We start from the raw sequence: 13,460 nt of genomic DNA on the forward strand, positions 1-13,460 counted from the left end.
GAGATGATGTTATGCTGTTACCCTGCAATGGGCTATATTGTACCTCAAACACACAGATGCTCTGTTGCATTTATATTCGGGAGGTGTTATAGAATATATAATGCACAGAGCCACAATACAGTGACACCCAGAGTTCCTGGGGGTCTGTAATACAGTCATGGAGTGCCAGTATACAGAGCCCATACACGTTGTAGTGCTAAGCTCTTGAACCCTTTTTACCAGTATAGATTTATGTCATATGTTTATCCAAAGCAAGTTGTTCAGGCTTGTGATACTATATTCTTTTGTAAAACACTTAGGGCAGGTTTGCATTTATTTGGCGATCGAGCGGTGTGTGCCTCCGGCGCAGTAGCAAAGTGCTGGAGGGAAACGGATCTTTGAACTAATCCCAATTCAATTGTGCCACTGGATGGCCCCTATGGCAGAACTTGCAGCCTACTGCCTAATATGTGAGCGTCAGTGTCAGTGTGGCTCTTCATTGATGCCAATGGGTGATTAGAGAGCGGTTGGGGCCAAAACCTTTTAAACATTTTTCTCATATACTTACTTTGTGTCTTGCCCCTGATGAATCTACTTGTACAGTAGAGGAACTTGTTGCGAGGGTACTGTAGAGTCTGAACAAAGGGGTATATCTGGGTGAGGGTTGCACTTTTGAGGGTGAGTGTCCCGCTGTTCCCTGTGCGAGCAGCTTTAGTTTCACACTAAGGGGTTAGTAGGGATATATAGATTCCCAAAACCTGTATTACAAGGCTTGGCAACCAACCTGTGACCTTAGCATTTCGGTGTAATTGAGTAATATAGAGTGGAGAGCTGTCCACCCCTGCTGTTTGTGGTCTGGTGTTGGTATCTCGGACATCATTTGTGGTGGTTGTCATTGGGGGGGTGGGGGTTGTTATTGTTTTATTAAACACAAGTCATGCCTTAAATTGTACATCCCCATCTGTGCGTCTAATCTGACGTGTGAGCATATCTTTTTAACTTTTGACATATAATAGTGTGCTGAAAGACCTCATTCACATGTGCAGACTGATGTCCGTGGCCACAGCTACAAAAAGCACTATGGATGGGCGTCTGTAGTTATCCGCAATGCATGGACTTATCCATAGATGAATGGTGATCTGTGTTGCAATTTTGTGGATGTGTGAATGAGGCCTAATTTTACACACAAATTGCCTATAGTGTGTGAAGGGGTCTGTGCAGCCGGGGACAGGTTGCGGGTACACATATGTAGTCCTGTCCACGTTACGGAGAGGGTTATGGATGTTTGAATCAGGCCTAAGTCTGTATGATAAAGCTTGCCAGTCTAGACAATTTTCAATCTTTTTAATGTATATTTCAGATTTTCTGTGGTTTTATTGTAGACGATTTTTTACATACTTCATACCTGCGGCCCTCCAGCTGTTGCAGAACTATAATTCCTATCATGGCTGGACAGCCAAAGCTTTAGTTAGGGCCGTCCAGGCATGATGGGAATTGTATGTGGTATTTATTATGTCTCTAACCTTTCCTGTCTTCCGGGTGCAGCCCAAGACATCTTGTCACAAGTCTCATAATCAGAGCCTTGTCTGACAAGCTAGCCCCCCGATGAAGTGTGCATCGTATCTGCGCTGAACCTTTCCCCACTGTTACGTGACGTCCACCTCTGTGCCCACTTTCCCCTGATACAATTATGGTTCTCCCTACTGAAAGAGAGATTTATGTCTATATCAATATCTATAGTGACATTAAGAGGATAATCATTGATAACATTTTTTTCTTTTCTTTTTTTTTTCCCCAATGGCAAATGTGCAGCAGTCTGTGACTAAAGGAAACTCATCTGAGCCATCGCTGTGTTCACCCGCTGAAATGTCTACACTACGTACAGAGCTAGAAGAGAAGATCTTGTCTTTACTACAAAAAGCACATGCTGCCGACTGCAGATCCTCACACCTGCAAGGTATGTTGAGAGGTTTAGAGGTTTAGAAAAACATGGCCGCTTTCTTCCAGAAACAGCACCACTCTTGTCCTTATTTTGGGTGTGGTTTTGCAGCTCCTTTCCATTGAAAGTGAATGGAGATGAATTGCAATACCTCCCAAAATGTTGAAACATGTCTTTCTTGTAATTGCTAGATAGATCTGGGAGAAGAGTGCAGCTTAGTGCTTCACTCTATGGATGGTTCTTTCCCTGCCTTGTTGCAGGAGTAGGGTTCTCTAGTACATTTATGGAACCCAGAGCAACAAGTCCTGTATCTATCAAGCGATTGGTGGGGATCTGAACACTCAGACCCCCAAATGATCAAAACTTACTTTCTGAGATTGTATATAGGATTAGAAAGAACTTCATGTCTTTAATTTGTTAGGTCAGCTTGTACTGCTTAAGCATGATGTGCTCTTGGCTTATAGTAACATCATGGTGTAGGCATGCTCATAATTCCAAGAATGTCCACATTTCAGTGGTTTAGAGACCTAGGGAAAGTATGTGAGACATGTCTGTATAGAATCTAGATGGAGAAATAGGATAGACATGGAAAGATGGATAGGAGATAGATATGAGATAGATAGGTGCATGGATGGATAGGGAGCGATAGATGAGAGACGGACGACAGAGACGGACGGGAGAGAGAGAGATGGACAGATAGGTAAGAGAGAGGGACGGATGGGCGTGAGAGAGAGGGGCAGGCGCGAGAGAGAGAGAGGGACAGACGGACAGGCGAGAGAGATGAGAGCAGCACTACTTCAGATAGTTAATGGTGCCAGCAGGTGAGACCTTTGACTCAGGTCTACAATTATACACAAATGGATGAACCAGTAGTTCATGAACCACTGATTGGCTGGGCGGGAGAGCAGGACGCCGGGACCCCGTGCGGCAAGGAGAGAGGTAATGTATATACAGACAGAGGGGAAGCCGAAGGGGTTAATGGGGGCGGCTGCATTACATACTCGCAGCGGTCTTTTAGATGTATGTATTGACATACACCTGCCAGGACCTTGACTTGTAGCAGATCTCGCTGCAAAACTCGCAAGATTTCAGCTGCGAGTCGGTACGTGTGAACGTACCCTAAGGGTAGCTTCACATGTTCCAGATCCACAGCTGTGAGTTTGCAGCGAAATTCGCTGCGGATCCTGGTAGTGTGAAGTTCAATGGGGTTACATACCCACGGTGGAATTTTCATTCCACTGTGAGTATGTAACCAGGCCCCTTTAACCCCCCCCCCCCCCCCGCCACCTGCAGCATACATTACCTTCTCTGCTCCGTGGCTGCATGTGAGGATTCTGGCTCCTGTCGGACCCATCAGCCAATCACTGCTGCCTTGCACTGATTGGCTGATTGCGACCAACAGGAGTCGGGAGCCTCACATGCAGCTGTGGCGCTGAGCAGGTAAAGTATGCTGCGGGCGGCGGGGGGTTAAAGGGGACGGGTTACATATTCACAGCGGAATGAAAATGTAACCCCATTGGACTTCACACTACCAGGGTTCGCAGCGGATTTTGCTGCAAACTCGCAGTGAAATCCGCTGCGGATTCAGTACGTGTGAAGGCCCCCGCGGAGGTGAGTGGACGTAGTTTCCCTCAGCCACCTCCTCCCCGGCCAGATCCCAAAATAGCCCCCCCACCGGAGTACCCCTTTAAATTCTACAAGAACAGAGTGCTACTAGTTTATCCATCTATAGATAGAGAGAGCGAGATCCATGCAAAACGTAACTTCTTCATTTCATGTCTCAGGAACCAATACTTAGTCCACACTTTAGGATAGATAGGTAGGTAGATACATAGGTAGATGGATAGTAGATAGAACTGTGTGGGCCCACATAATTAATATAAAAAAAAAAAAGTTCTCCATAGAAATATGTGAGAGAGAGAGAGCGAGCCTTGTGTATGGTGATAATATGACTCTAGCAGCAGATAAGCGATGTCTTTGCTGGTGAACCTGTGAGTCTTGGCTGTGTATACGGAATGCTGGGATGACTGCAGGTCTTTAGTCAGACCTCTTACTATAAACACATGCACTCAGCCTCCCTCCCCGCCGCGGGTGCGAGGTTAACATATCCTTTTCAGCACGCTTCCTTATGAGGAGAAGAATTCCATTACAATGCCTTACTCAGAATAATCCTCCAGAAATCCCTGTGCAGGATGACCCAGTAAGGATTGAGGAACAAGGCTGCCGTAATTTGTAAAAATCACCTTCCTCTCCCTCCTGCTCCTTTTGATATTGTCATGGTTACTTTGTTACACGGTTTGTTACATTTCTCACTCTTTTAGACTCTTTACTCACTTCTCTGGAACTTAGGACATTTTGGATAAAATATGATATTTTTGTAGTTAAATGTGTTATTTAAACCAGTAGGAATAAGAACACATCCACATGAGTGTAAGAGACGTCTTGTTCGTAGAAGTGACTCAGCCATTGTACAGTGTTTATTGTACTATATTAACTCTTTATTATTTTGTGCTTTCACCAAACCAGAAGACTTGTGTTAGAGTTTCCTCATATTGTACATAGGAAATAACCATTAGTCGCCCATTAGTTCCCCTTCAGCTTCTCCACTTTGGTGGTCCAGACCGATCCCCCCCAGCAATGATGTCATGTATAACGTGGCATTGGAGCAACCAGGGAACAAACAGAGGAGTAATGGTTATTTTTTCTAGTTTATTATTATAAGACAATCCCTTTAGGGTGGATTAAGGTGACACTGACTCTATTAATCACATATCTTCAAAGTCAAAGACCATGAAATCCACATACAGATGTGTCGGGTGATTGCCGAGTCTGACAACATTGTGTGAAGGTTGATTATTTTTATATATATATATATATATATATATATATATATATATATTTACAGTTGTGCCTTGGATTAAGAGCATAATTTGTTCCAGGAAAATGCTTGTAATCCAAATCCACTCTTAAACCAAATTCTCCCATAAGAAATCATTGAAATGCAGACAATTGGTTCCATTTTTAAATTTTAATTAGCATGTAAAACAAATGAAACAAACATTTAGAAACAGCTGAGTATGTGATATTATACAGTAAGTCACTGTACAGTATAGCAAATCAGCATGTGGTGTATAATGTATAGTATGTGCATAAACCTGAAAAAACTGCAGCAGATATAGGATGAAACTGTAGATCCCCATAATGCAGTAGTGTAGTACAACAGGCTAAAATAGAGAAGCAGGGCTGCTGTCAGAGGTCTGTGTGGTCACATGACAGCAATGGAGTAGGGGTGGGGGGTGTTCAGCATAGACCAATCAGGATATGAGAATCACAGAGCTGTGTAGGAGGGCAGGGACAGAAACTTCTCTATACAGCAGTGTGAATGGCGGAGTGTGAGTGCATCCACATTATAGTAGCAGTGTGTATAGCTGAGCGTGAGTGCAGGCAGATTATAGCAGCAGTGTGTATAGCTGAGCGTGAGTGCAGGCACATTACAGCCGTAGTGTGTATTGCTGAGTGTAAGTTCAGGCACATTATAGCAGGAATAGAGAGGATGGGAAACACAAAGGGCTGACAGAGACTGCAGGGAGCATGAAGGAAAGAGCAAGGCATATGTGGGCACAGTATAGCAGTGCTCTCTATGGTCCGGTCCCCTGATGCAAGCCCCAGCCTAAAGTGAATCTGCCATGATTTTGAAGGTGAAGGAGACTTCCTGTGTCAGAGTACAGTGCTGTAGACCCCACTATGCAGACCATGCCCCTCCACCATTCCCCCTCCCACCCAGTACAGGGAGCTCTTAACCAAAGCAATGCTCTTATACCAAGTTACAATCTTAAAACTCAGAGCTCTTCTTGCAAAGCGCTGTCAATCCAAGTTACTCTTGAACCAAGGTACCAATATATATATCTCAAAAGATAAAGTAGTGGCATTCACCAGTGTGGATTAGTTCAACAGACGTGTCAATGTCCACGCGTCACTGAAATAAATTAACTTGCAAACTAATCCACACTGGTGAGTGCCACTACTTTATCTTTTGAATATATTGTAATCCGTATGGACATTTGCACCTAGTGAGCACTCCAGTATTTATCATTCATATGGGATATCCACGTCTCTGTCCATGACTACACCTGTAGTGCAGATTGTCTCTGGTTCTGTTGAAATTCATATTTATATATTTTATTTTTTTACTTGCTACTAATGTCTCTTTTTCCTTTGTTAGCTGGAGCCGAGCTTCTCTGGAAAGAGAGCATAGAGCTGAGAAACGAATGTAAATCTTTATCCAAAGAAGCAGCTGAGCTCTTATCCTTATTCAAGAAGCCGAGTATGGTGCACAGGTATGGACAATATCTGACAGGGAATGTACTCAATTACATATGGATGACTAATATTCTAGTTGACTCTTGTGATATGAAGTGGGTAACGCAGAATGTTATACATATAAATTACTCATTTCCTGGTGTATTTTTCTGTGATCTGATGAAATCATAGAGGAAGGGGAGTCAAACTCGCGGCCCTCCAGCTGTTGCAAAACTACAATTCCCATCATGCCTGGATAGCCAAAGCTTTAGCTTTGGCTGTCCAGTCATGATGGGAATTGTAGTTTTGCAACAGCTGGAGGGCTGCAAGTTTGACACCTGTGTTGTGCTACTGTCACTTGGACATCGACTCTCATACAATTGTCAGGTAGCAAAGCAATCATAGGAAACACAATGAATTCTTAGATTGACGGAAACATTTCCATTGGGATGAAGAAATCCGATACGATTCTATAATCGCTGTAGCCAACATTTAGCTGTCCAGATCGTCAGGGGTTAAATATCCGCAGCCTTCCAGCTCTGTGGTCTGGGGTTGCAATCCCACCAGGATAACATCTGCATGGGATTTGTGTGTTTGCTGGTTTAGGGACATTTTGGCAACTATATGGTTTATCTATAGCTCTTGCTTTCTATGGTTTACCACCAATATTTAACCATGTAATAGAAATTTAAAGAGGGGGGAGAAACAAATGGCCCCAATTTAAACCAAACCATATCGCTTATGGCATTGTTGAATGAGAACACATTAAAAGAGGTAGTTGTACTCTGAATCCTCTCTTGCTGTAAATGTTTACGTAGATGCCATTTGTTTTATTTGGAGCGGTGAATGAAGCACAGATGTATCTCCGGCAGGGCCCCTTAGCCTATAAGCTAGCACGCTTCCCAAAGCTCTTGCTTCTACTATCTATAATGGCAGCAATTACAGTATCTAAAAAAAAAACTTTTTTTGGATTGCATGTAATTTTCCATTGGGATGCATTTGCTTTTAATGATCCATTTGTTTACTGAACAGGCAACAGAGGAGACAGATCCCACACCGGACAAACGCTGTAGGAAGTCTCTCACGTACTACTGACACTACACCAAGCAGCAAGGAAACACTAAATTTCGGTAGTAAAAATGACTCCAGAAACATTAACAAGGTACGCTGTATGGTCTTTTGTTTCCCTGCAGTATTTAGCGCTTTATATAATGCAAGGCTGATGCACTCAGTGTATCACTACCCTGTACAGCCGCCACAGCAGCTACAGACACCTGTGTAAAACTTTTTTGGGGGGAGATGGCTCTATAGACTTATAATGTGGCATCTCCTGTAATGAGTTGGGTCCCTATTACACTGCTCAATAATCGGCCAAATCAGGTCTATTCGGCCGACTATCACTTCATGTAATAAACAGAACAATCAGCTGATGAAACGATCATCGGTTGACCGTTTCTTTAGGTTCAGACCTAAATTCATTGGGCCTTGACTGCACATCACTACGTGTAATAGCGATGCACGGCCAATGACTGATGATAAATATTAGCTCACCTTACCACGTTCCCAGGCATCCTCAAAGGCCTTCTGCACTATGTGCAGATCTGCCTCTGCTCCGGCATTTGTAGTGACAGGCCGTTCAGCCAATCCCTGGCCACGGCCTTTCTTGGCCAGTAATTGGCTGAGCGGCTGGCGGCCTGTCACTGCAAAGACTAAAGCAGAGGCACAGCTGCACACAGTGCGGAAAGCCTCCGATAATGCCTGGGAACGTGGTGAGGTGAATTAATATTTATTATTTTTTACTAAATTCAAGGGCTGCACAGACATCGCTAGCATTGTCCGTGCAGCCCTTGCTGCCCTATAATCGGCCTGTGTAATAGTTCAGTAAATGCTCGTTTACTCTTTATTATCAGGCATGTAACCCACTTGAAGTTAGCAAACATTCAGGGAGTGAAGTATACTTCTGTGTTGTTCTTCTTCTGGCTAAATCTAGAGATCAATGGGGGTCTCAGCACTGACCAATCAACATTTTTGACATGCCAAAAGTTTATAGAGTGACAGAGTTGGAAATTTTATGAACTATTAGTGTCGCATACATCATTCACATGACGCTGCAGACAGTCACTCGGCAGTCTCATACCTCCAGGCTTTGCCACTAAGGCCAGTGATTGGCTGTAGTATCTTGTGTGTATGATGAACATCGCTGCTGGATTGGCATTGGCACAGTGGCTGCACCCAGGCATTAGATTGTATGGGGGGGGGATTGGGAGGAATAGCTGTCAGAACAAGCAGCTTAACAGCCCATTGGATCACTGTTATCAGTGATCTGTATATGGAGAGAAGACGCAGATCGTGTCCTCTCCGAATGCCTCCTAAAAGCCCTATTACACAAAACGATTATCGGCCGTACTTGGCCAATAATCATTTGGTGTCATAGGACATGTTAAAGGCCACGATCATCCTTAATGCACAATGTCTGCCGATCATGGTCTTTTAACATGTTGAAAAATCCTGATCATGTCAGCGACTGTCTGCTGCTCGTCGCTCCGTGTAATAGGAACAACGACAGCAGAAAACCGCTGACTTTAATGGGCAGCCCAAATGATCTAAGGGTCATCTGGGCAGCCCCTGACGCTCCTCCCTGCTCCGTTGTCTGCACGTGTAATAAGAGGAAAAGAGCAATGAACTGACAGGTCCGGTGCTCTCTTCACCCTTATTATAGCGCAGTGTAATATGCCCTGGGAAGTCAGCAGTAAAATCATGGGGTTTGCTATAAGGGATACTGTGATGTGTTTTAATTACCAGTCACTTGATGCATATTTAATGGTCTGGTTGCCTCTTCCTTCACTTCTAGGGAGAAGACCAGCTTCAGTTTTTGAGCAAAAAATACAATTTCTTACGAGAAGAAGCCCCGGAGATTATGAGGGAGCTACACATCTTGCAGCAGGACTTGAAAAGCCTTCCTTCTCATCACAGTAAGGTGGGTACTGGGGTAAGAGTTACTAAGTAGCCAGAATTCTGCTGCAATGAAAGCGTAGTTTACTTGGGCACAAAGACATTTGCAAGAGCTGTTTTGTGAGGTGCTGCCTCCATGGATCAGACTTGTTTTTCTAGCACATCCCACAGGTGCTTAATAGAATTGAGATCTGGGGAATTTGTCATGTTTCTCATCCCTGAACAATGTCTGCAGTGTGGCTGGGGCATCATCTGTTGCTATGAGGAATCCTGATGCCATGACAGGAGGGGACTTGGTCTATACAGTGTTTAGGTAGGTGTCAAAGTAACATTTACATGTATGCAAGGACCCAATGTTTCCAGCAGAATATTTCCAATCACACTACAACCATCGGTTTGTCTTCTTCCTATAGTGCATGTTGGTGCCATGTCTATGCCAGGTAAGCAGGATGTAGTGAGACTTTTGTTATCTTACTGTGTGCCACTTCACACATCTCATTCTCTGTATGTAAAGCGGCACACAGAGCGATCACAAAAAAGTCTGAAGAAGTGCATGTACTATCATGTACTATCGCTTTAAGATTTTTACATGAATAGCGTGGCGCCAGCGCATTGATGCTGATGACGTGGTCCTTTTCTTGTAGCGCGGCCCGATTCCCGCACACGGCTCTGGTCTATTCCTGGGCATCGGCCTGAAGCACTGGAAGGGGGGCCCTTCCGCCCCCAGTGTGACCATCTCCTCTCCCCTCTGGAACTCGGCTCCATTGATTCTAATGGAGCCGCGTCAAGGGGGGTTCGTTACACTGGGAGCGGTGGCCGGGAATAGACCACAAGATCCGGGCGCTGGCGCCAGTCTACTCATGTAAAAATCTTATAGCGATGTACCTGATGGTACGTTCGCTTTAAGGCCCTATTACAAAGAGAAGTTATCTGCCAAATCAGGCACATATTCTGGGGTCTAATAGAGACACCGACCAAAAGAGGGCGTAAAAGGCTGGGTAAGCAAATGCCAATCTAGCAGATCAGCGCTCACTTACGGCACAGTTCAGGTCCTTTAATATGGCCTTAAGCCCACAATGTACTGCTGCGATACTGAAGGCCAAAAGAGACGGCCTTTTTTAAATGGGTGTCTGTAATAAAGTGGGCATTCAGTGTATATGAGCAATGTAATGAAAGGGGTTGTCTGGGATAAATTCTTAATTAGTGATCCTGCGGGGGACATGACAGTGATGTATACTCACCTGCCACGCTCTGCTGCAGCTGCAGGTTTCTGGGCTGCCAGTGAGTCAATGACGTTTACATGTCCCTCCCACGGAAAAAGGCAACTCAGCATAGACAGTATAGAATCTATGCTGCGCTGCCATTTCTGATTCCTAAATTCTGACAGCGGGATAGAGTTGGCACCCTGGGAACCAGCAGCTGTGGCAGAGCGGAACAGGTGAGTATATATCACTGTCTTGTCCCCCACAACCCCGACAGGATCAATAATTATCAAGTTAGCCCCTTTTATGCATTTGACTTCACCTTGTAATAGTTTAATGTTACAAATGATCATGTTGTCACATTAGTTAGTAGGAAGTTAATTAATACAGGTCTGTTTGCAGTTTTTAATGCAAATTCGAGTGTATATAGGTTGGCTTGAATGTGATTACATGGCCATCAATTTGAATGTCAGCTTTTCCTAAGTGTCAATAGAGGGGGCTAAAGAGTAGGCAGTGCCTGTATCAGTGCTCTGCAGGATGGGTGTGGTTGTATACTTTCTCATATCTCTTTTCAAGTATCGTGTACAAATCCAAAAACAGCTTTTCATTTACTTGTTTCACATAAAAATATTTGCAGCATAAACATTACCAATTGGGCAGTAAAGGTGGATTCACATATCATGTTCTTGGTTTGGGATTTCACTGCAATGTAAGTGAATGACTTTAGAATGTAAGAAAGTGATAACACTGTGGGACTTAATTGAACATGCATTACATATGAAGCCTAAAGAGAAGGAAAGGGGGGGGGGCATGGTAGAAACCTTTAAATATGCTAAATGAGGTTCAGGAGGGAAGTGTTTTAAATAAAAAGCAAGGTGACAAAATCTGAAAATAGTGGGAAGATTAGAGAAAATATTCTACTGAAAGAGTAGTAGATGCTTGGAAAGAACATCCAGCAAATGTGGTTGGTAAATCTCCAGTAAGTGAATGTAAACCTGCAGGGATAAACCTGTATCTATTCTTGGATAATAAGGAAATTCTGTATTACACAGGACTAAGAACAGGTCAGCATTGCCCTGTATGATAGTCCTTTGCTTGTTTGTTGGCTGATTGGGGCATTTGGGCTGCTGTCTGTTGAACATGGGTGTTGCCTATAGCCACAAAGGGCCACATGACTAGGGAAACTTACTTGGGCCATCTAACACAGCCCTAAGCTGAGACTTCCTATTTTATCTGTAATGATAAGAAGGAGGCTGCTGGTAAGTGACCTTTACAGCTAAAGGTGACAAAAGTAGATAGAAAAAAACAAAATGAAGCTCACAGCTCAGCCTCCCCCTCCGTGTGACATGACCCCTTCAAAGGTCACAGAGCATGCCCAGTAACATTTCCTATTCATGTCAGTGGGACCGCTTCCGTCCATTGTTAGCTATGTCCATAGGGCCCCATGCTGTAAAGCATGTGTCCAAATGCTGTTGAAAAAAAAAAAGAAAGCTCAACCAACATGGCTGTTCCCATAATAATGGACAGAAAGATTAAATAAAACTGAATTACAATGAGAAAATAGAAACAGATTAGAAAAAAAAATAAAATGTTTCAGTATCTGTATTTTATCTGGGTGATACTTGCCCTTTAAGGCCGCAGATTTTACGTACATGTAGTATATATTAGAGGTAAAAGAACTTTTAAGAGCTTCTCCACCACACCCACCCAGATTTGTCAGTCCAGTTTCCCCCGATGATTTGGACAGATAACTTATAGATACATGTCCCCCCCTACCCCAGGACTCTGTCGTGTAACCATCAGTAATGTCATCTCTGGTGACTGGGTGCACCCACTGATCTGTACGGCTCGTGCCTTTCACCATATTATTCCTCCTGATCAGTCCTGTCCCCTCCCCGTTCTCCCTCTCCTCCTGCCTTCTCCTTGTGCAGACAGGTTTTTGACATTTTGAAGACGTAAGATCCATGTTTTGGAACGATGCCCAATGTTCTAATATAATTCATCTTGTTATTACAATAAGGAAAAATGCACAAGCGTGTCTCCCAGTCAATAAAAGGCGAAAACCGTTTGCGAGCTCAAATCCCTGCTTGTCGGGTGATGGAAAATGTTTATCAGGGAAGCGTGGTTAACCCTTTCTGTCTTCGTGTTACCATGACCACAAGGTGATTGAGGCCCACGCCTGGTGTGTAGGTAGATACACAGCATGCCGATGGGCTGTATTAACATAATATTGGCACATGTACAGTAGCCCAGGTACAGTAACTAGTGCTGTGTAAGTCGGGGAAGCTTTATTGTCCTTCCTTCCAAGGGGCAACATACGTATAAAAAGCAGAGATTTATATGAAGGGCTTCCTTAGTGATGTTATGATATTAAGTTTCTCCACAGCAGCTGGCCGGGATTCCACTTCTGGAAACACTATAATAAAGGACATCACATCTCCGGCTGTAATCGTGTCACATTACATAATGCCACTCCAATGGAGATGATGCCTGCCAAAACTTTTACATTTAGTTTATTATGATGTTTATGACCTACATTTTTAAGGGATTCTGTATAATTAAAGGGATTTTCCTTTATTTTATGGCACCAGCATATACCATCATCTTATGATTGCCAAAGGGGCTGTATGGTCCCGGGGCTTTTTCTTTATGATGGATAAATTAAAAAAATAAAGGCACTGTCTTTTACCTTCCTCGCTCCCACGTCGCTGGTGGTGTTATGCAGTTTTGGTCCCTATTGAGCAGCACTTCCAAGCTCAAGGTTGTGACATCACAGGCATGCTCATCCAATTTGCGGCCACATCGGTGTCCCATCTCTACGGGCCGCGACGTTATATCCCTTAAAAGGACCTGCAGGTATGGTAGGGTGTGGGACAAAGAGTGCATGTGTCAGTGTCAGCCATACGTTTGTTTTTTGTTTTTTTATACTGAGGATCGCACTGTCTTCAGGTCACTGTTCAACATTACTTTCATATTTTCTAAGCATAAGTGAGCAGTCTCTGAACAATGGAGGTCCAACTTTCAGTATTCTTGTCAATCAACACAATTAAAGGGGTTTATACAGGATTAGAAAAATCACAGCTACTTTC

The 13,460-nt window shown here is 43.8% G+C and overlaps 1 protein-coding gene across 4 annotated transcripts in view; it reads left to right on the top strand.

Moving 5' to 3' along the window:
* Positions 1–13,460, top strand: part of LOC138802511 (uncharacterized) — a 72,812-nt gene that overhangs the window by 38,535 nt on the left and 20,817 nt on the right. For all 4 annotated transcript variants that reach the window (XM_069985919.1, XM_069985917.1, XM_069985918.1 and 1 more), the window contains exons 3-6: positions 1,792–1,936; positions 6,141–6,255; positions 7,250–7,379; positions 9,069–9,194. In XM_069985919.1, the coding sequence (XP_069842020.1) occupies positions 1,792–1,936; positions 6,141–6,255; positions 7,250–7,379; positions 9,069–9,194 (516 nt within the window). The remainder of the gene's footprint in view (positions 1–1,791; positions 1,937–6,140; positions 6,256–7,249; positions 7,380–9,068; positions 9,195–13,460) is intronic.

Source organism: Dendropsophus ebraccatus, chromosome 10 (assembly GCF_027789765.1).
Source record: "Dendropsophus ebraccatus isolate aDenEbr1 chromosome 10, aDenEbr1.pat, whole genome shotgun sequence".
Classification (NCBI taxonomy): Eukaryota; Metazoa; Chordata; class Amphibia; order Anura; family Hylidae; genus Dendropsophus; species Dendropsophus ebraccatus.